General features: G+C 42.9%; 1 protein-coding gene across 1 annotated transcript in view; it reads left to right on the top strand.

Annotated features, from left to right (window-relative positions):
• The first annotated feature begins 873 nt into the window (after positions 1–873).
• arhgap22b (Rho GTPase activating protein 22b) overlaps positions 874–24,802 on the top strand; it is a 54,043-nt gene continuing 30,114 nt past the window's right edge. Inside the window, exons 1-3 of the mRNA XM_030078437.1 lie at positions 874–959; positions 17,402–17,601; positions 23,898–23,985. Coding sequence (XP_029934297.1) covers positions 917–959; positions 17,402–17,601; positions 23,898–23,985 — 331 coding nt within the window. The 5' untranslated portion in view covers positions 874–916. The remainder of the gene's footprint in view (positions 960–17,401; positions 17,602–23,897; positions 23,986–24,802) is intronic.

Genomic DNA, 24,802 nt, shown 5'->3' on the forward strand with positions numbered 1-24,802 from the left:
TTTTTCCGAGCCGGGCCACTGGAACGAACACAAGCTGTAATTAGCAAACCTACGAGACGGGAATTTCCGACCTCCGGCTTCGAACTGAACGCAGCATCGTTCCTCGATAGCCGAGGAACGACGGACGGACGGGGGGAGAAACTGGCAGCAGGAAACTGATTATAAGGGAGGAAAAGAGCGGCAGATGTAAAAGAGGGGAGATGATTAGGAGGCAACGAGAGAAAAGGCAGTGAAATGCAGAGACGGAAACGAACGAGAGCAGAGATGGGGATGGTGAGAGAGAGAGAGGCAGGAGGAGAGAGCAGAAGATGGGAGGATGGGTGGAAAACGAGTGATTAAGGGAGGGAGGTGCAGATAAAGTGACGACCTCAACAGCTTCATTAAGAGCAGAAGGAGGAGACACCTGCTAGATTAACACCCCTCCTCTCTCTCTCTCTTTCACACACACCATCCCTAAACACCCTGACCTGGAGGAGCGAGTGTTGCCATCAGGCGTAAACAGGCACCCCCCTACACACACACACACACACACACACACACACACACACACACACACACGGGCTAGGCGGACGTTCTGCTATGAATAATGCAACGGGGAGGGGTGGAGGCCACTGAGCGCGTGTGACGAGAGAGAGAGAGAGAGAGAGAGAAAAAAAAGGGGGAGTTCCTCCTCCTCCTCCTCCTCCTCCACCACCATCACCTCCCCCCCTTCTCTTTCCATTCTCCTCCCTCCTCCCTCTCTCTTCACCCAACCCCCTAGCTGCCGGCAGCACTGCAGAAGGTCAGAGGCAGAAGAGGAAGGAGAGGAGAGAGAGAGGAGAGAGAGAGAGAGGAGAGAGAGAGAGAGAGAGAGAGAGAGAGGGGTGCGGTGCTGGACGTACATGAACATGCCGAGAGGAGAAAGTGAGGACGAGCGATGACAGCCATGCTGAGCCCAAAGATCAGACAGACCAGGAGAGGTACGACTCGCTTCGCTTGTTCTTTGCTCTTTTCCTCTGCTTGTTCATGTCTGAGTGATGCATCACTCCTCGCCTCGTCTCACTGGGACTGAGGGCAAATTCACTTCTGATGCACCGGCTCGACCCGTCCGTCTAGCGATCAGTAAACGGTGCAGCTCTGCACTTTTTTTGCAAACCGGTGACTTTTTAGTTTTTGCATGCGAAGAAAACACATTTAATTTCTGCAGCAGATCAGCTCGTTATTCCCACTTTCTCATCCGCGCTCACTCTGCACCGCTACGCTGCTGTCACATATTTTCTGAATGAAGCGGCGGATCGGCCCACGCTGGAAGCCTCCAGCGCGCATTAGCATTCTACTACACACACACACACACACACACACACACACACAACACACAGCCGGCCGGTGTGAATTCTATTAGGCAGCGAGCCGCAGCTCTGGTTTCATCGCTGCAGCGCTCCGACTTATCAGGCTGCCATCAGCTGCTGTGTGTGTGTGTGTGTGTGTGTGTGTTATCTGTGCATATGTATATATAAATGTGGGCATGTGTGTGTGTTACTTCATTCCTTGTGCTAATCTTCATGATACGGCGGTACAGCTGGTTGTGGTTCTGGTGAATTGAACAGAGCCTGGTGACGAGATAGAAATGTGTAATCCCTCATTGAAAAAAAAATTATCTGAATGTTACAAATTAGAATGGATTAAAGCCACATATTTGCAGATTACGAGGCGGGCAAAACCAAACAGCTGACTTAGTGATTTAAATTCTGTGCCTTTTCTTTTGTAAGCTGGAGGTTAATTCATCACAGCATCACCGTGTCAAATAGGTTCAAGCGACGTGGAGGTTTCAGCGAAAATGTTTGTGATTCACTGATTGACAGAAAGCCAAGGGCCACGCAGAGACGTAAAAAAAAAAAAAAAAAAAAGCATTCTCAGCGTTCTCTATCGCTTTCGCCCCCATGAATTCGAAGACGTGGGAATGCAAACGATCCCGGGGGCGTTCCTGTCCTGTTAAGACGCTGAAAATTGAAAAAGATTGCGATTCTGCACGAGAGGCGCGTTCTCCGCATGCCTTCAGGAAACTGGTGCCTCGCTGCTGACGGCGTCACGTTCGCTGCATGAAGCCCCGTAAGGACGCGGGAATGTGGCACATGCGGTCTTTAGTGCATGATCTGTTGCTGTGCGTTTCATTGAGAAAAAGCCCCGGTGAAGCTCTCACCGACCAACTCACTCAGACGTACAGGCGTCAAGAAAGACCTGCTAATGTCGTGTTGGAGAGGATGGATTCAGGAAAGGGAGACTTCAGTAACAGAAATGAGGTGTTACATGAATATTGTTGCAGCCAGAGACGCTCTGAAGTCAGAAATAATCTCAGCAGGACGAGTCAAAGCAGTTCTGTTCTCTGGTTGCTGGACTGTGGACGAACGTGAGTCCCTAACTCGCTGTCTTCCTAATAAAATTAACCAAAAAGAGAAAGAAAAAAAAACCAAAGCTGACAGATTATGAAGGCTCAGATAGTCAAAAGTGAAAGTCAAAAGCGCTCGTGTTGCCCTGAAGTAACGTCGATAACGGCGTAAACATTCACAGCTGAGATGCTTATGCAATTGAAGTCGCAGAACAAAACATCGAAAGTTATTCGGCTCATGTTTAGGGCTGGATATTGTTCAAACCTTGACTTCGATCCCGGATCCTGAACGATACAATTTTCAGTATCAATGTGATAAAATCTCGTCATAAAATCTCTTTTTTGACGTTCAGGGTGTAACGTGTAGGGTTTCTCCTTCACGCCTCTGTGACGTGTAAAAACAGCCAATCAGCAGCATCATTAGATCATGCTGCATGTTTACTGGATCACTGATAGGATTTACTCGCTGGGTACTGAAACTTGGTACCAAATGTCATTTGGCACAACGGCATCTCTCAGTGCTCGAGGGGACTGACGCAATTTACTTTATTTCATGTTTCTATTTTATGTTTCTATTGATGCTGTAACATGAGAATTTCCCAGTTTGGGATCCATAAAGTAAATCTATCTATCTATCAATTCGCTCGGTGTCATGAACGTATCTCAGTTCGGTAACCATTCCTGCTTTTATTAACCACAGACCTTTTTTTTTTTTTTTTTTTTTTGCATATAATTCAAACTCTAGCCTTGGAAATCAAGCCAGGGAACCCATGGCTGTGGGGATAAAAAAAAAAAAAAAAAAAACATACTGGTGACCTTAGTAACCTTTTAATTCAAGGTTGCTATATATATAGTAACCTTTTAATTCACTGTTTAAATGTCTCTTCTGGCATTTATTCCTTATATTCCTTATTAGCGCATATCAAATCAGATAATGTGTGATATGCATGTGTAAACAGAATAATTCAAAGAACGTGTCATTGACTTTTTTTCTTGTCTTTGTGTGTGTAATCAACTTGTGAATTTTTATAGTGATATCTGAAAGTAAAATGTTGAACCCCTTTCACCTGTGTGTTAAAAACAGTGTTTTTTGGTATTATATGGTCATTTATAGGTGATTTTCAAAACTTTCCACCAGTGGGATTTCTTGGGACTTTTTTCCCTCACTCAGGACAAACTGAGGATACAAAATCAGTTGAGTTTGCTTCTCTTGCAGTTTGTCCTAGGTTTTTTCATAAAATGACTGGACTAATTTGGCCTTTTACGTTTAAACTCAACCGGTGAGATCGTTTTTCCGCCGCAGGCTGAACATAAACTGCAGCAGAATGAAACAGGACAGAATCAGGCCGATGAGCAGCGGCTCCGTTAGAGACACCTGCCCTGCGAGCGCTCTCATGTGAGTCCGGCCCGGTTTCACTCTGCTGGCATCAGGAATCGTGCGGCGGCGTTAATTACCCGCATATCAGCGGCGTCGCTCCCTCGCTCGCTCGCTCCCTCCCTCGCTCGCCCGCCCGCTCTGTCAGTCTTTTTGATGTGCGTTACCATGGTTTTCTCATGGAAACGTCCTGCCATGAAGCAACACACTGACACTACTTCCCTGCAGCATGCGCAAAAATATACTGTAACACACACACATACATGCATGCACACACACACACACACACACACACACATGCACGCACCAGCAGACGAGAAGATAAAATATGCACATAAGCGCACGGTTAACACTCTGCAGCGATGAAGCTCACACACACACACGGCTTTGAAGAGAAGAATATTAATGGGACATAAAAAACTGGGCAGATAACACACACACACACATGCACAGTGCACACACACACACACACACTGACATGCTATTGCAGTGTAGTTGCACTCCGTTGCAGCTTTTACATCCAGGCTGCACGTTTATGGGCCACACCTCCAGCCTGGCAGTGAAGGCTACACCACACTCTCACACACACACACACACACACACACACACACACACACACACACACACACACACACACACACACACACACACACACACACACACACACGTAGAGGCCTCTGGAGCAGTGAAACGGTTAAAACATTAATCAGCAGCGATAGGCTAACGGGAAATAGCGGCCTGATGCACCTGTAACTCTCCTGTGCCGTTCGCCGTGCTCCATAAATCACCACGCAACAACCAGATTAATGAAATTGAATTCCTCAAACATGCTCCTATGTGTGTGTGTGTGTGTGCATATGTGTGTGTGTGTGTGATTTATCCATCAGAGTAACACTGCCTCGCTTTTGTGAATGCTCGCCGCAGCATCATAATGGATGTGCTGCTATATGATGCACACAGGAGCCATACATCCATTTCCTGCTCATGATAAATACACGGCTCCTAACTGCATTAAGCGATATCACAGGGCCCTGGAGTGTGGCTGGTGTGTGTGTGTGTGTTGGCGTGTGTGTGTGTGTGTGTGATGTGAATGTAGTATCATGTGTCCCCTCTGTCATACCACTTGTGTTTTCATTGCTGTACGCAGACGGCCATTTGTTCATCTTGCAACATTTGTTCCATGACGGGTTTTTTTTTTCTTCTTCTTCTTCTTCTTCACGTTTTAAAATGAGACTCGCTGCTTTATTCTTTTTATCGCCGACATCACAGGCAGTCAGCGCGTGCAGGACGGCCGACAGATAACGTATTCCCAGATAGATCAAGTGTCCCTTGATCATGCAGGATAGGAGGACAGGAAAAAAAAGGAGCACTCGCTGAGGAGTGGGGAGGCGTTTTGTCCTTTTCACAGCAGATATGAAGCCTAGTTTCACTGCCCGGTGATGATGATGATGATGATGATGATGATGATGATACAGTAAGAGAACAATTTACACCTCTAAAATCTGCAGGCCATTCCTATAAATTTAAGGAATGAAGGAAATGTCTTTGCATCTTGGATCTTGGCATCTTGGCAAAATTCTTCTGTCAAAAATCACTGAATCTTTTCATGTGACGTTTCATATCAAAACTAAAGAGACGAGTGAGGAGAAAGATTTAAAGATTTAACATCAGTGAGTCCAGCTAGGATCCCAAGTTTAACCCTCCTATTATGTTTGCGGTCAATTTGACCCCATTCAATGTTTAACGTCTCTAAATAAACGATTAACATCATTTTTTTTGCTTCATATTTAAGTGTTCCTAATGTAATGGGCACTACCGGGTAAACCTGAAATTCACATGATGATATGTTTTCAATGTCCTGTACACACTTTGTAACGCATCGCTTATAAATAACAAAAATCTGTACTTAGAAATAATATAAAGCCATTAAAACACCAAAAATTAATATTTCTTTCCAAGTTTAGGTCAGTCAGTGAGATTTTATGGTGATTTGAATATTTTTCCATAGTGGCGTAATAGGAATACTGGATGTATAAGTGGGAGTCGTCAGCAAAGAAACATTAAGCACCTGACACATAAACTTTGGGAACAATTTTAGTTCTAATAATTTAGTGGAGGTAACTGCTGGGGTCAAATTGAGCCCAAACATAAAAGATGTTGGTAAATTTGAACAGTCAGTTCTTCACCTCCTGCAAAGATCATTGCACACACTTGACACCGGAGTTTTATTTGATCAAAGTGGGATGAATATTTAGCGCCTCGGTGAACGAAGACGGGGCGTTCTCCTCGTGAGCCGTTTATTCCAGGAACACGTCGAAATAATACATCAGCCGGCCAAACCGTCGGTCTGTACGCCGTGTCGATCGCTGTCAGGCACGCTGGTTATTTCTGTCGCTGTCTTGTAGTTTGAAAGCGCATAACGACTTGTCACATCGGCCAATTAGACCGCAGCAGGATATGTCATCCTGTCCGGCAGATGATAAATCCTGCTGCATGACTGGAAACAGATTGGACATGAAAGCGACTTTTAAAAAGACGTTCTCACCTCCCGGGAAGAGAAAACGACAGCTTTACCTTCACGGATCGTCGACTGTGGGTGAAAACTGAGAGTTAGGATGTTGAACAATCATGACGTCTTTTCTTCTTTCTGTATGTGGACGAGCCTGTCTCCTAAAAATGACGTTCCCTCACAACTAAACTGCGTTCTCAACTGAGGCGCAATGGACTCTCTCGTTTCTGTATCGTGTCGCTGTCGCGTGGTTAAGGTTAGGCACCGAAACCACTCGGTTACAGTCAGGGAAACGTTAGGATTATGCACCAAAAATGACATGGTAAAGGTAATGCAACATACAGTACTCAGAAAAAGTTAGGGATATTCGGCTTTCGGGTGAAATTTCAGGATGAACCTAAAATGCATTCTAACCTTTACAGGTGAACTTAATGTGACCTTCTGTAACTTTTGAATGCACATGTCCAACTGTTCAATGTTTCAGTACTTTTTGCACAAGTTGCTGTTCTCTAACAAGGAGTTTAACGGCAAAATTCACATCAGGTGTTTGATGCTCCAGCTCATGGAGGTCGTATCATTAGGGAACGGCTGCTGGAGACTGGGGTACCTCAGATGGAGTGGCCTGCACTTTCTCCAGACCTGAATCCCATAGAAAACCTATGGGATCAGCTGAGTCGCCGTGTAGAGGCTCGGAGCTCTGTACCCCAGAACCTCAATGTCCTGAGGGCCGCCCTTCAAGAAGAGTGGGATGCCATGCCTCAGCAGACAATAAGTCGACTTGTGAACAGCATGAGACGTCGTTGTCAAGCTGTAATTGTTGCTCAAGGGCACATGACAAGTTATTGACACTGACATTTCTTGTTGTGGTATATCCACCACTGTTGTTGGCTTTTGTTTCAAGAAATTGTTTGAGATGAGGAAATCACCAGTGCATGCTTCTACTTAAATGCCCTACTTTCATGATATAATATCACTGTAGCGTGAACTTTTTACATTTTCCATAAATTTCACCCAAAAGCCAAATATCCCCAACTTTTTGTGAGTAGTGTATTGTAATACCGTATTTCCCCAATTAATCGCCCGGGCGTTTAATACGCAAAATCGACTTGGACCCCAGGCGTTTAAAAGAACCAGGCGGCTATTCACTGCAGGCCTTTATTTATTTTTGCACAGACCTGCACCAGGCCATTATTGTGATGACAGTTACTGTCCAACATATTTACAGTCGGTCGATTTAAGATTACGGTACACCCTTTTTTTCTAACGTTAGCTAGCGCTCTTATTTTGACAGAAAACGGAAGTGCCGCACAGTTATTGTGCGGCTAACTGTTGACTTCTGCAAAAATAAGGTGAGTAGCCTTATTTTGGGTTTACCTCATTATGATGCAAATAATCACCCCAGCGGATATTCGGGTGGGTGTTTAATACGCAAAATGGGTGCAGACCCCAGGCGTTTAAAAGAACCAGGCGGCTATTTGCGGCCGGGCGATTAATTGGTGAAATACGGTATTTAAGAACCAAATGGCGTGGAGATCGGGAGGCATAGTCGTTTTTTTGTTGTTTTTTTTTGGCGAGACGTTCTCCAACATGTGTGGCTGTGTAAAGCACTTCTGGCATCAGTGGATTTCAACATGAAAAATCTTGCTGAGTGCAGCGTGAACAGGAGAATCTGAGGTCATGAATTCATCAGCGTTAAATCGCAGCAGCGGGGCGGCTTTCAGTCAAACCCCAGCGAACGTACAGCCCAAACGCCCGCTCTCCCTTTTTCGACCGCTGAGAGGTTGAGCTCATGGTTTTACGAGTGTGTACGGCCGGCCTGCTTAAGCATGTAACTGAAACAAAATGTTCATGATATCACATCGTTTCATTATTTATTTATTTATTTATTTATTTTTTATTTAAAATGAGCTCATAGGCTGGACGAGCTGCCGGTTCATCTGGTGTTCCCGGACATTCGGCTCCATGTCACGTTTATTCATCCATGACTGAAACAACATGACGCACAGAGCGGCGCCGATTTACATAAACTAAATGTCATAACAGAGAAACACACAAACACACATACCTACACACACACACACACACACGATATATAGGCATCATGTTGCATCCTCTGAGCCATTAGATGACTCACGTTTGACTCAGCCCCTCCCTAACTACTATCTACTGTAAGTGAATGCGCCACAAACACACACTCTCTCTAAGTGAATTGCAGGCATTATGCAAAAACGGGGCTTTTACAGTAAAACGGCCTCCTTTCCTGCACTACAGCCGAGTGACCACAGTGCAGCTACGCCCAAAGACGAGCCAAGGAACGACTGAATCACCCCGGGCTGAAAGGTCCAAATTGGCACAGCGGGGTAGTAGCGCTTGGCACACACACACACACACACACACACACACACACACACAGAGTGTAACACACATGAGAATAGCGCGGTGTGACTCAGACGTGGATCACTGCTTTATGTTCCACTCGGCCGCTGGTGTGTTCAACAGAGCTGCTCTTTTATTCTGACACAGCACACACACACACACACACACACACACACACACACACACACACACACACACACATCCATCAACTGTAAATTAATCCTAAAATATAACATAATGTTGTAATGGACAACAGAAAGAACTGCTAAAACTCTGCATTTACAGTCGCATTTAGATGAAGGAATACAGCACATTATATCGTTAATGTACCTTTTTATGAACATATTGACAGACACTTTTAAGGCGAGTCTGTCAAACAGAGACATAAATAAATCAACATTTCACTGAGTTGATTTCTGGGGTCTGAAGGGCTTGTGTAGCCGTGTGTAAAGACGCTAAAAGTTGGGCTGTTTTGATTTGTTTTTGCACAAGTTGGATTCTTGTCCCTTGTGTCGCTTTAAACATTAAAATAGTCGATAAAACTCACAGAATTAGTCAGAGGAAGACCGCTGTGTGTCTCCAAGTGTCTCCATCTTCCAGTTTTTATTCAAAGGCAGCCCAGATGAAAATGAGTTGAGGACATTAATCTCACCTCCTGGTGAAGTAATTACCGATTTCCCAGCACTGATCAAAATCTCAATCAACAGCCTGCAGATATAAACCAAAACGACGGTAGAAAAAACTTTGTACTGCTCCTTTAACAGTATAATCAACATTATCCTGCTGATCCCTGAAGCGTCAGGGACCAATGATCCGACGAGAGGAGGGTTTCTTGTCAAAATAAAGAAGAAAAATCTGGTAAAAATCAGCTGACTGCCCTGGAGCGACGTCACTGATATGTAATATTAATACTACAGCTACTAAAAATAAACTATTTACATTACTTTCTTTTAAAATAGAATAATTACAAGGTAAACAACAAACACAACTCCAACAAAATGAATAGTAAAATATGGGTTAGGGAATGAAAAAAAATACAAAAATAAAAATAATACAAGACAAAACAAAAAGGCAGCAAAACCACCAAAGTAATAATAAAAATAAAACAATAAAAAGATTATGAAGAGTCTCTTTTAATTTATTAATAATGACGCTGTCCATCAATGGCTTGCAATGTCTACCTGCAAGATTCTTTATTTTTATTTTTATAAGCCTATTAAGCACTGGGGGGGAAATTTCATGCAGAGAATTTTAATGTAAACTTCCCATACTGCTCTGTAGGTGAATAAGTAGGATAATAAACAGGCGCTATTTGCTATGTGATAGGGGTTTTTATGTTTTTTGTTTTTTTTTTTTCTCTGAGTGAGGAAAGCTCATCAGTGCTGAAAATTGGCTCTGTCTGCCAAACAATGGAAGTCATTTGGATTAAAAAAAACGTATTTATTAGGTGAGATTTTGTTCTTAATCCAAGAAGCAATTTATTATGAACAAAAGCTGAAATGAGGCTGCAGTGGTGATAATTAACAGTGTGTGTGTGAGAGAGTGTGTGTGTGTGTGTCCTGCAGTCTAATAACAGAGCTATGATTCAGGAGGAGCAGCTGTACTCGACACGAGGAGGGAAAAGAGGAAGTGGAGCGAAGGAGGGAAGGAGGAACTAGAGGGAGATGGAGGGATTTAAACACCAGACTGGAGAAGAAAAAATTTTAAAAAAAAGTGGAATTAATACAAGATGAAGAAACGAGAGAAATACGTCAAAGTAAAGCGGACAGATGGAGGAGGAGAGAGAGGAGAGGGCAGAAACGAGAGAGGGGAAAGGTGAAGGTCTGACCAGATTGGTAAAGAGAGAGAGAGAGAGAGGGAGAGAGGGATGCTGGGAAATGGGAGGGAGGTTAATGTAACATACACATTTCATATGATTCATATGACATGCAGCTCTAATGAGATCGGGCTATTAGAGCAGGAGCCATGAGGAGGAGGAGGAGGAGGAGGAGAGGAAGATCAACAAGTCAGTCTAGCTTAGCTCTGTGCCAACAAAATATCATCCAATCCAACCCTCAAAGGATTAAAAACATCTAATCCAACAAACATGCTTAATGCTAAATCGAGAAATCTCATGTTTTAAATAGAACAACTTCACTTAAATACACCCAAAATACAAAACATATATATTTTTCTGCGTACCTCCAGTGCCATCTGTCCATCCACATGTGATTTGGTGAGGTTTCCACTGTTGGCGGATGGATACAGGCTGCGGGTGTTCTTCATCAGAAATAGTTCCCAACCAAACTCTTCACATTTTTGACATTTTTTGAGTTAATCCTCATCCGGCTCTGTTGTATCGGGGTGAAGGGAGACAGAACGGAAACCTCACCAAATCACACACAAACCATCTGGATGGATATTCTGCACTACAGGTGAAACTGAACTTTTACGTGTACTGTTTGTTTCACGGGGAACTCATGAGATGAATGTTCTACCTGCAAGCCAAACGCCTCCACAAGCAGTTTGAGCCATAAATGAGAAATGAGAAACGGAAAAAAAAAAAAAAATCATCTTCCAGACGCCGCCACAGTGGCATTTTGGAGAAACTAATTCCACGTGCAGTTAAATAAATCACATGTGAAACTAGAAGAATGCTCTCAGTGTGAGTTAGTGTTCAAATTCAATAGAAAACAGGTTTTTTAATGGTTTTAAAGCAGCGCAGCATAGATAGATAGATAGATAGATAGACAGATAGATAGATACTTTATTCATCCCGAGGGAAATTCACATCTTCCAGCAGTATCCACAAATTCAAAATACAAAATAAAAGACATCAGAAAAAACACTTTAAAAGGCCAGCAGTAAGTACTACTAATAAATAAATAAGTGGTTAAGTGGTTATTAAATAATGAATAAATAAATAAGTGGTTAATTAAATAATGAATAAATAAATAAGTGGTTAATTAAATACTGAATAAATAAATAAGTGGTTAATTAAATAATGACCAGAGCAGCTCCAGACCAAAATGGGGCCCGAAGCAAATTTTCAGTTAAACAGCACGGACACTCAACCTTCTTCTGCTTTTATTTTGTTTTTTTTTCCTCTTGCTTGCACCGGATTCAGCATGTATTCGCTGTTTGGGGAGGGGCGTAAATTTTTTTTAAAAATTATTACAGTTACAGGTCCAGGAGTATAGGTATGTACCCGAACCCAGATACAATATTCGGAAGTACACAAATAATGCTTTGATCCCAAATCGTTTTTCTGTCCAAAGTTTCTCCTCATTATTCGGGAGCTGTTTTCTAAAGAAAAAAAAAACAAAACATGTTTGGATGCGTGTTTTGAGCCAATTACAAGAGATTAAAACAAAACGTAACAAAAAACATGTTGGTGCGTGATGCACTGTGGCCCAAAAAGCATTTTTCTCATAGACAATAACGGGAAAAGAAGCAGCTGTAAAACGGTGGATACATTTTTGAGTGTCACAGCCGCCGCGAAACGACTGGTTTCACTAGCAGAATTTAATCCATTCAGTCTGATTCTGTTTGGAAAGTCTAGAAGAGCCGCACAATTAAATTATTTTATTCCCGTTCTAGTTAGCCGAGAGCTTAACTGGAAGTTAGCCGGCTAGCTCGGTGGAAGTCTCTAGCGCGCCCACTTCCAGTTTCTTCCTGAATCTGAATAACAAATCCGAAGTTTTTTTTAAAAGCCAGAATCCGAACCCGAATACAGATGTGCAATGGCTGTACACCCCTACAGTAGTATCCAAGATCAGCTGCAGACAGATGCATATGACTGAACACGTGATCCCCTCCAGGTCGCCACCTGGTGGAGATAAACGGCATTTCCACCTGGGAAAATTCACACCTTCACAAAAAAAAAAAAAAAAATTGGGTTTTGACAGTTTTCGTTGATGTGGTAGCTCCGTTTAACACGCAGCATTTCGGAGTTTATTCTCTGGATTTTAGAGGGGCTGCCGGTCTGTCGGGCTAATTTTCTCCACCAATCCTCCAGACAGGGATTGTGACGCCAGTTCAAAATGGCTGCTTGGTGAGCAAGGTCAGTGGGAAAAGGGTCGCCCGCACCTCATTCTGGAAACGACCGACGCCTCCGCCTGAACAGCGAGCGGCTTTTCAGAGCGACAGGGAAACACAACGGACAGCAGACTGCGGGTCCTGTTCTTCCCTCCGTCTGCATCCAGGAGAGAGAGATGAGGGAAGAAGAAAGAATAAACATTGATTTTCATCCCCCCTCCACGTTCATCCCTTCCCTCTTCCCTCTGAGCATTGATTCAGTGTGTGTGTGTGTGTGTGTGTGTGTGTGTGTGTGCGGTGCTCACCAGCGGAGAGAGAGAGGATGTCTGCACAATTGGTTTCTATAAATTATACATGATCATCAAATAGCTTTGTCTTGTTTGCTTGTGCAGGCTGCAGCTCCCTCACAGATATGGCCTTTTCCATCTGCAGACGGAAAATCTGGTTTGTTGCGTGTGTGCGTGTGCATGTGTGTGTGTGTGTGTGTGTGTGTGTGTCTGAAGTCTTGAGCACGCTCCCAACAATGAGCAGCGAAATTTCTGTGTTTATTGATGATGGCATTTATAAATTATCTTAAAACTTGTGGCATAATCATCAGGCCATAAAATAAGTAGATATCAGTGTCAGACGGATCCCCTCCCCCCCCACTGAAATTACATTCCTGTCATCTCCCCTCTTGGATTTGCTCTAATTTGCTTTCTTTAAAAAAAAAAAAAAAATCTCTCTTCCTCTCTTCCCTCGTTTCTTTTCAAAGCTCCTTCTTCAAACGCCACTTTGTGTTGACATCCTAGTTTTTTTTTTTCCATCTGTTGTCAAGGTGACGTGTGACCCTGACCTGTGCGCTCCTGGCTATTATTATGTTGTTTTTTTTTGTAATAACTGCAGGGACCCAGGGAATCGGGGCTTATTTAATCCCTGCAAGCCGCACAGGATGAGCGTCAGTCTCTTAAATCACGTTGCGTTTAATTATGTGAAATGTGCTGCATAGATTAAGTTGGATTGGTTTATTAAATTGATAATCGTCAAAAGGTAAAATGCAACAGAATAAGGATGTGTTTGTCTTTCCAATTGCCTTTTATTTATTTATTTTTTAACATGAGGAACATCCTGAGGCAATATCTAACAGTGCAACATGCAGCATTTTTAATAATCACTGCATCCTTGTCAAATTAATAGTTTAAGCAAATGAGTCCAAGACAACTGGCAGCCTTCATCTCACCCCAGAGATATAGTTCATCAGAATTTATTTTAGTATTTTTAAGATTTTTTTTTTTTTTAGTATTTTTTTAGATTTAGTATCAGTCAAAAAGTGAGTGAGCCGTTGGATTTTCTCTGAGGCTGATCTGCTGCCTGGAGGACAGACTGATGATACGTCATCCAGTTAAAACCATCCAACGTTTCTGGACTGCAGAATCTGCATTAGCCAATCAGATGATGGAGGCTGGAAGCGCTCTTTTCAAATTAAGTGAGAATAAAAGTGATTTCTACTTTCTACTTCTTTCTTCTGCTGGTTGATAAAAATCCAACAGGAAAAAGTTTAAGCTTCTACTGCCTATATCTAATATGTCTTATTTCTATTTTCATATTCCAGTCTTCTTTATTTTCGCCCATCAGCTTTCCACCATTCGCCATTCATTTCAATTAGACCTCGCTCCCTGCAAATCTGCTATCTCTGGTGATTTTTATGCACTGGCTGTAAGCACAAAAGTCAGGAAATATTTTAACTTTTCAAATCGAAGTCAGACTTTATTTGTGTAGCACTTTTCATACAAAAAACAATGTAACACGACAAAGTGCTTCACACAATAAAACAGATCATGAGGAGAAAAAGGAGATAAGGAGAAAAACTTAAAATAGGTTATAAAAAAATGGAAATAAAAAGGGTGTAGAATGAAAATAAAACCACTTTCAACAGCAGATAAAAAAGTGGATAGCAGGAGAGGAGAGGTGTACAGGGTTCCTATAAATTTTCCATTTCAAAATTTCACACTTTTCCAGACCTCTCTGTAGATTTTTCCAGGCTACAGCAGCCCTGTAAATTATTCAGCCCTAAAAAAAAAAAAAAAAAAAAAAATGTATTCTTGGTGCAGATGATGCTTTTAAAAGCTCTGTGTGATTTTTTTCTTTTGCACGCTGATTTCTCCTTATATGTCAGATCATTTAGCGCATCATTCACATCACAGCGCTTTTGCTTTTGATTTCAGATCCTTCGCTAACCGTTTTCAAAGAATACTGGATGAATTCGCCAGTTTGTCTGAAAATTGCCAGCCACGGGAAATGTTCTCGCCCACACTCTGAGTGTAAAACATGGCGTCCTCAAAACGGAAAACGCATCATAACTCGTTTGTTGTGATTTTATAAACGACACATTTCAGAAAAGTGCACACAGAGGCAAAACTCTGGAAACTGAAATGTTTCTCCAGACTTTTTCCTCACATTTCCACACATTTCCAGACCTAAGGAACACTGTGTGTAAGAGAATAAAATCAGGAATAAAAGGTAGGATATAAAAAAGAACACCAAGGGATAAAGGAGATTAAAATAAATATTTGTTTTTGTCACATCAGTCAGACGTGTGTGATCCTAAAAGCCATTCTGTCGATCATTTCTGCATCTTCTGACATGGAAACGATGAGTGAAACCATAACCTCCGTTTGCTCTGGAGGAAGAGCGCCCTCTTTCTTTTTTTGTGCCGTAAAGCAGCGCAGCCTTTTTTTCCTGCATAATCCCACCTGCTGACAAACGGCGGAGGACGCAGATTAAAGCCTGCCAGCCGCTGAAAACCTCCACAGAGAGGCTTCTCATTTGTTTAGGGGAACGATCCCGGCCTCTCAAAATTAACGCGGTGATGATTTATTGGTGTTGAAGCGATACATGTTGCGCCCTCAAAGCCATTTACGTCCGAGGCCGCTCCTGTGCGAGCCTGATCTGAACGCTAATTATATAAAACAGAGGGGGGGGGGGGGGGGGGGGGGGGGGCACAGCAGTCACACCGTGCAGACGCATTCAGACACGGCCATAAAGCCGGCGTCCCCTCCCTTTCAGCCTGTCCTTGACTCGGCTCAGGTTCCTCTGGTTCGCTGAGAGTCATTCAGTCATCCAGTCATCCAGTCATCCAGCCAGTCAGCCAGTCCCATGTGGTCCTATTATCTCAGTTCAAAGCCTCTGCTCTCCTCCTGGTCTGCGGCTACAGACAATAAGTCTCTACCAAGGCTCTCAGATATGGAGGGGGACTCCAATCACCTGAGGCCCTGGTGTGTGTGTGTGTGTGTGTGTGTGTGTGTGGATTAAACGGGCAGAGCGTGTGTGTACATACATATACATAATAAGTGGCAATGCGAGTGTGTCTGTATTAGAGAGAGAGAGAGACGGGCGGAGGAGAGAAAACACGATGTCAAAGACACGCGAATAAAGAAAGATGCTGAAAGGGAGCGGAGGCTGTTTGAATCGTCTCTGTGCTCGACGGGGTACTGATACGATTTCTCTTTTTCCTTTTTTTTTTTTCTTTTTAATCAATCTAAAACCCAAAACAATGAAAATGACGATGAAAGTGTAGATGTTGGTTCTGTAAAAGCACCACTGTTTCAGGCTTAAGATGAACAGTGACTGCTGGGAGGCCGTCTTCACACAGCGGCTCTTCCTCAGATTTCAATCCCTAATTATTTATACAGTTAAATAATGTTGATTATTATTTTTAAATGAACTAATTACCGAGGTCCAGCTCACGGTGTCCTCATAGCTACGGCCATGAATATCAGCCTGGTTCAGTAAGGCTTGGAGGTTACGGCAGGTGTGTAACATGAATTTTAATTTCTGGTAAATGTACACACACACTCACTTATGAAGCATTTCAAAACGTGGGTCGCTTTGCTCTCCTTACGCATCGACCGGGACAAAAACACAGAGAATACGCAAAAAAAAAAATCCCAGCGGACCTCAGCGGCCTGGCGTCGCCCTGCGTGCAGTTCCAGGTTTGTGGAGGAGCAGGAAGCCCAGGCGGCGCCCTCTGCAGGAGCCGCACACACACACACCGCTGCATATAACAGCTGTGTCGCTCAGTAAGGTGCATTCACAGCTTTATTGTTGCCTGGAAAAAAAAAATTGATCCAGCATCCAGAAGTGTGTACAGATCACCGATAGACTCTTTTCATCATTACACTTTTTTTTTTTTTACATATTATACATTTTGTTTACTTTTGAATTGAAAATGTGCGCAAAGGTGCCTTTTATTTATCAAGAATATAATTCAAAATGTAATAAATAAGTAAAAAATGAAAAAATAAATGTAGTAAATAAGTAGGCCTCTCCATGTGGTTGTTTTTTATACACTGTTTATTCAGGTAATTTATTGAAAATGTGCTACATCCTGATACATATCGTTATCGGGGTGTGTAATGACCTATATGTTATGAGATTTAGGTCATATCGCACAGCCCTAATGACGAATGTGCTGACATAAAAGTGTGTGACGTCATGACTCAGCGACTCAGAGACAGACTGAGTGACTGGGCTGTGGTCCAGCTGAACCCCACGAAGAAAAAAAAAATTGTGACAGTTGAGAAAAAACACCACGTGTGCAGACGGCCTAAAGCTGCTCTGCCGCAAAGACGACAGTTTGGGAACAAAAACATTTTGTTCACCTTGAAATCATCAAAAAAAAAAAAAAAAAAAAAAAAACAGCCCCACTCAGCAGGTTACTGGGTTTCATGTTTCACTCTCTCTCTCCCCTCGTTCCATGTGTGTGTGTGTGTGTGTGTAGCCCGGTCCAAGAGCATGGTGATGGGCGAGGTGTCGCGGGGCTCGTGCCGGCCGGCCTCCCCGAGCCTCCAGGAGGGGGCGCTGAAGGCCGGCTGGCTGAAGAAGCAGCGCAGCATCATGAAGAACTGGCAGCTGCGTTGGTTTGTGCTGCGCTCGGATCAGCTGTTCTTCTACAAGGACGAGGAGGAGACCAAACCACAGGTACCGCACCGCGCTGATCCCAGACAAGCCCATTGTCTTGTTGTCACGGTAACAGAGGTGTTCATTCACTTCTGTGTTTGGCACTGAGCTCATAGTTAGTGCTGCTGTTGGACTGGACTGCACTTTACTGACAGCTGTTTCCACTATTCTGTCCCCCTCATTGTATTTAAATAGGGAGGACAAAAAATCAGAAACACCTCTCAGGATAATGCAGTCCAGTAGCAGACCTCTGCAAACTACAACCTCAGTAATAAACGCAGAATTAAAGTGACACATTCTGCACAATGTCAACACAAACTGAACATGATAAACTTTGTTAAAAGGCAGAAGTTATTAAATGAATTAATATTTCCATAGGCAGTTGTTTTAGTCGCCTACAAAGTAAAAATGCCGACGATTTCACTAAAAAGGCTTCACTAAAATGTTAAAAATGGTCCTTTTCTTAATTCATGTCATTATAAATTAATACTTTGGGGTTTTTTTGGCTGCTGGTCAGACTAAGAAGGAAATTTGAAGACATCACTAACCTCCCATTTTGACATTAAACCATTAATCAAGGTAATAATGATGATAATAATCGACATATAATCATCAAGCCTGAGGCATCAGCTCTGCTTAATTAGAGTGAGCCTGAAACCTTCAATACAGCGAAATAATCCATCAATCCTGCGTTCTCACCTTTTTTTTTTTTTTTTTTTTTTTAACCGAGGCAGCCATCGTTAGCAGGCACGGCGGTTTAATCTCAAGCCTGGTTTGGCGCAGTGTTATTCTGAAAGGACAAATTCAGTGTTCAGATTTTAATTGCATGCGCTGCGGTTCGGGGGAAACCAGATGCAGTAAGCAGATGTAAACAGAAGCAGCTTTTTTTATTCTCTGTCATTATTAGGCTCATTTAGTCTCATCTTCAGTGTCCAAGTCTTCCAACAAGATTGAACAAAAATAATCTGCCGAGTGAGATGAGATAATCCCGGCTGTGTCCGATGCAGTTTCACTTGTTTCAGGGACAAGTAGCTATAAATCAGTCGAAACAGATTACGCAGATTATAAGGCCGATCATTCCGCTAGGATCAAGGAGATTCTAGAAAGAAATTGATTAGTGCAGATTAGTGGGATTATTTCATCCATAGAAATTATCTCCTCCTGAAATGACTCTCGCTCTTATTTTTTTAAATTCCGAGACGTGTATTTCAAATCCACATGACACACTGTGTGAATCAGACGACTTCGGAGATGCTGTAAAGTTTATTTTTGTCACTTTAGTGGAGACAGGCTAACAACTCCCATAGACTTCAAGTGTTTATGCTAAGCTAAGCTAAACACCCCGTAGTGCAGACCGAGCCGCTCTACGTTTCCTTTTACCCTTTCTGTCAGCCACCTGAGCGCTTTACTTTCCAATCAACAAGAGGAAATGACATCTGAAAATATCCTCCGGTCGTCACGGCGATACAGCGCTCGCAGGACGGATTAAACGTGAAGTGCATCGTGGGAAACAGGCAGCGTGACGTCGTGTGACGCCGACGTCCACGGCAGTAAATACAGCCTCCGCTCGGCTCGGCTGCTGATGTAGGGCTCCCCATTGACGAGTTTATAAGGATTCAATACAGTGGGTGGCCTGGCCTGACCTCACACACACACACACACACACACACACACACACACGCACACACACACTGTGGCCGCACCTCCTCCATAAAACAACCATCATTTTGGGATGGCCGCTCGCTGTAGCTCACAGGCTTACACAGGCGTGACAAGAGGCGATGATGTAATCCAACATCAAAAGACAGCAGGGGCAGCTCCATTACACACACACACACACACACACACACACACACACGCACACACACACGGCCTCCGGAGTGTAATAATCATCTCCTTACATTCCTGGCTGAAATCTTGACACTCGTATTGATTTCCTCCGTCTCCACTCGGCGTGGCTGCTGTCCATTTAATGTAGGCAGCAGCCTTCTGCCATCAATGTCTTCTAGGCTTCTGTCAGCACACACACACACACACACACACACACACACACAATGACGTCTTCTCCTCCCAGCACAGTCTCCATTCACCCGGGAACAAATGACTGAGGGATTTGACAGACTGTCCTTAATCAGAGCTTGCCAATATCCATCCAGCCTCTATTGATTTTCAACCCCCCATGGAGACTATTCACACACACACACACACACACACACATATATATATGCACAGGCACACACACACACATCCCACATACACACCTCTTTCTCCTGCTAATGCCAGTTTGTGTGAGAAAGTGTCAGTCTGGCCTTTTTTTTTCCTCCTCTTCGCTCTCATCTTCTAATCGATAGGAAATTCAGTACGCGTGTGTGTGTGTGTGTGTGTGCTGAATGGAGCTGGGATGCGTAGGCAAATCACTGACATAAAAACCCCTCCCACACACACACACACCCTTCCTCATGCCAAGATGAAAGGATGTGAAAGGAAAGACTAAAAAAAAAAAAGACGATTCCTTTCATCATGTTTCTAAATCGAGGATGATTGAACTTATATTGAAAAATCAATTAAATTTGGTCCAATAGAAAAGCAGCAGGGGGCAGAGGGGGCGTAACGCTCTGAATATGAAACAAACTTCGAGCGCCGGTTCATCAAATGGTCGTACATATGGAAATAAAACCCCCCCCAAAAAAATGACGTTTTGAAGCATTAACTGGTGAGATTCTGTTTTCTGTTTCTGCACTGCACCTGCCAGAGATCACCTGTCAATCAAACCATGTGGGGGCGGGACTTGGACTTTCCTGTTGATCCTTTCCTGTTGAGTCTCTTTCTCTCTTCTTTATTTCATAAACAAACAGAAATGTCAAATTAGCATTAGATTAAATTAGCAGCAGCTGAGGGGCTGAACGTGTAAGTGAGGATGATTTTATCAGTTTATTTAACAAATTAGATTTTATTCTCCACTGTCATTGTCAAACACAGCAAAAATGACAATCTTTAAAATATATATATATCTTATAAAACAACCAAAAAATAAATCAACAAGAGGGAATCGGGTTGACGTCTCACTTGAAGCTTCATTTAGTTTAATATGAACACTAATTTTCCACTGTTATTCCGAATATGACAATATTCCTGATTTGATTTGGGTCATGTAAACGCATCCCCTGGTCATCTCTTCAGTGCATTAGGAATATACATCTGAACTGGGTTTTTTTTACTGCAGTTTGAGACACACACACACACACACACACACACACAAGTTGGTTTCCATCACTTCAGAGGACATTACATTGACTTACATTCATTTCCTGGAGATTTATCCTAACCTTAACCCTAACCACTACCTGCCTAACCCTAACCCTAACCCTAACCTTAACCTAACCCTAAAGTTATCTTAGCTTTAAATCACACACACACACACACACACACACACACAGATGGCCTCTTGCCTGTTTACGGTCAGCTGTGTGTTGTAAACAAACAAACAAGCCAATAGAGTGCAAGGCTGGGGTCGAGATGCATTCACAAAATAAAAGCCACACATTTCTCGCTGGAAGGAGAAACAACTTTACAGCAACTTATGAACTTTTTTTTTTTTTTTTTTAATTGCACAAACATCCAGACGCCGATGTTTTCAATAAGGTGTCTGAATAAAAACACTAAAGGGAGGCTGAGTGCACACACGTAAACTAGAATATTCATTTTTCATGAGCCATGTAAACAGCTGAGAGGAAATAGTTTCTTTTTAAGAGAAAAAACAGGAATATTTTGTGCTCATAAATGTAGTCGCTGTTTCCGTCTGACAAACACATTACATCAATTTTCCTCATGAAAACTTTGATTTATGTGTGATTAACATCCTCCTTTATGCAACTCTAATTTTTAAGCCACTGAGAGTAAACACATTTAAAAACATCACCACAGTGAACAACACACATCTGTAAAGTCTGATCGATACATCAGCAGGCAGATATCAATACTCATATCAGTTCATCATGGAAATATCACCATCTGCAAGTGCACAGGATTTGTTGGCTGACATGCAAAAAAATACACAAATTAAATCGCTTGTGCTTATTTAAAACCGGTGTTTTCCAATAAATAATTTAAATCATCAAGCCTCATGGACAAATAATTATTACAACTATTTTAATGCACAATAAAATCCTAGCCCATAGATCATAAGTGGACATGTTTACCTCCAGTTATAGATTATCTGTTATCTGTACATGTCAAATGATGCACTAAATCAATTATGATCAATCAATAGACTGTTACGGCTTGCAGTGAGAACAACGTGAGAGCTGCTCATTCAGGAGCGAGTCCGAGCCGACTCCTGGCCTCCGGAGCCTGACGGGCGTTTACGGCTGCACAGCAGGTCGAATAAAAACCTGCTGACATCACTTCACGTCCGTCTGTGGGCGCGGGCGTCAGGCTTGGGAGATTTATAAAAGCGGAATAATGTCAGCAGGACGTAAGCAGGATTTTTATAGATGTGGTAAAAAGGGCCGTGCAACGCGTGTTTTCAGTTTGGAGCAGCTTGGCTGTACGTACCTGGCCCCGGGGGGGTCAGGGCGGGAAACGAAATAGCGTTTGTTAACGAGGAAGAGGTCGAATCGCTGCCGTGTCGTATCAGCTGACGACAGCAAACAGCAAAACCGACATCATTTTATTAATAATCTCACGGATTATGTGGAATTACACATTCACTGATCCACACTTTTGAATTGATATGTTATCAGAGCTAATCTGGGTCGAAACTTCATTTCATATTCATCAATCTGTGTATTTTGTGATACGTTACAGGATACAGTGAGCTTTATGCTTTGTTCATCAAAGAAACTCATCATGCTCAATCTTGGAAATCCACAAAACCTTCTACACTGCAAAAAGGAAATTATTTGCTATTATTTGGACATGGAAAAGTCAAAAACCACTGAAAACAATAAATTAAATCAATTTGAAATCACATAAAGGAAATATTACAAGCACCGAGTCCATACAAACGTGGCTTTACCTGCTTTTTGCTTTATTTTGCTTTTTTTTTTTTAAACAGGTTGTTTTTGTTGTTGAGGGACAAAAGATGAGGGAACGGGCTGGTATTTTTGTTAGAACAAACACGTAGGCTATGTTATACATATTTAACATATTGCATTTGAGTTGAGGAGATATGAAGATGCTGAGGCTGAGCTGGTGTGTTTGTGCTGCTGTGGTACGTTTTCAGGATGTACAAATTAAGAAATCTGACTAAAATAAAAGAGAAAATGTCGCAGATTGCTGCCTCAAAGTCACTGCATCACCCAGATAAGGACTGCTAAAGGACACACTGTATTACCTATGGCCTGTGTGGGCCCTGAACGCCTCAGCAGCCTGTGTGATTTGTGCTCCGGGGGTCACATGTTGCCTCTCCTCGCTCATTCAGCCCCGGCCGGCCACCAGAGTGTTATTCCCAGCACACAGCACCCCTGGGAGCTCTTCTCCCTGCCCCTGCACTCCATCTATCTATCTGTGCACGGTCCCCTCCACCCCCACCACCACCACCCCCCCACCCCGTTCCATTTGTTGCCATGGCGACCGGCGCTGGCGACAGCTCGGCCCTCCGGCTGGGCGGTTTTGGCAGCGCGCTCGGCTGTTTGATGGAGGATGCCAGAGCGCGGATTAGCGGTGCCGACCCCGAAGACGCTGGCAGCTCCCGGCGGCTCCGCTGGCCCTCGGCTCTCCTCGCTAAATGGCTATTGATCTGGATAATGTATTTAATGTATTCTGATAATCTGTGTGGGCCGCTGCTCGAGCGGAGGAGCGGCCTGCTCAAAGTGCCGGAGAAGGTGAGGGTGGAGGAGAGGGAAAGGAGGGAACGGGGGGAGAAGAAAGCTGAAAGCATTTTTTTTTTTATACAAACACATGCAAGACAACATGATTACCACCCCGCCACCACTGCATTAAAAAACAATAAAAACAGGAACTGAGGACACACCATCATAAATCTCATTAATTTGCTGTGAAGAAACACCAGAGGCAGGATTAAGACCAACAAGAGACAGATAAAAGTCAAAGAGGCGAAATAAAAGTAGTAATAAGACGAGTAAGATATGAAAAAGGAGAAAATAAAACAAATAAATGAGTAAATAACTGAATAAAAAACTCCAAACAATAAGAGTGATAAAGATAAATGAAATACTAACACACAGGATATGTGCAGCAGTGAGGAAAACCAGGGTATGAAAACAAAAACAAAGAGAGAGAAAACGACAGGAGGGGTGACACGGAGGAAACGATCAGATTATTGTCTCTAATCTGGCGTCGCTGTTGTGTTTCAGGGCTGTATTCCTCTGCAGGGCTGCCAGGTCAACGAGCTCACAGCCAATCCAGACGAACCGGGACGACACCTGTTTGAGATCGTACCAGGTGAGATCCAAGCTCCGCCTCCACCTCCTCTTCTTCTTCCTCTTTGAATCAGTTCATTCTAATCTAGTAAAGGAAATTTTAACCAAGCACCCTTTTTACACCAGCGCTTTTACTTTGACGAGGAGAAGTCAGTGAGTTTGCTTTTAGAAAGAAAAGAGTTCAAACTAGATTCTTTGAAGTGGAAATTAAAAGTATACTTGCAGGTATAAGTGTATAAAAAGCTACTCGATTACAATACCAGGAGATAGCTGCTTCCACTCCTCCTGCAGGTGTTCAATTCCAAATATTTGTTCAGATCCATTTTCATCATTTCATCATTTTTTTGAAAGTGACTCAATCTGACATTCATTTGAAGAGACCTGCAATCCTAAAATAACCAAAACAAGCAACATCACATCTCGACAATTCGTGGAAGACACTAAAATTACCATCCACGCCCTCAATCTGAAGTGTTTGTTCGCTTATAATCTGCCCACAATCTATGAGTAATTTCCTCAAATCCTCACTAAATCGGCTCTTAAGTCGACCTCTGATACATTTTTCTGGTCAAATGGATGCAGACTTGTGACTAATGTGATGGACAGAGATGTAAAAAAAAAAAAAAAAAAAAACGATCCTCAAATATGAATGTGGTCCAAATCAGAAATGACTTCCTCTGTGCACACTGCGTTGGAAACATCAGGTTTGTATTATATTAGAAATGGAAAAGTATAAAAGCACTCTTTGTTGTCTGGGTGCTGTATGAGTGTCTAAACAGCAGGGGGCGCTGTTGGCCAGGGATCAGCTCCTTAAGGTCCCTGAGTGTCACAGCCTCAGG

This window comes from Myripristis murdjan, chromosome 19 (assembly GCF_902150065.1).
Source record: "Myripristis murdjan chromosome 19, fMyrMur1.1, whole genome shotgun sequence".
NCBI lineage: Eukaryota > Metazoa > Chordata > Actinopteri > Holocentriformes > Holocentridae > Myripristis > Myripristis murdjan.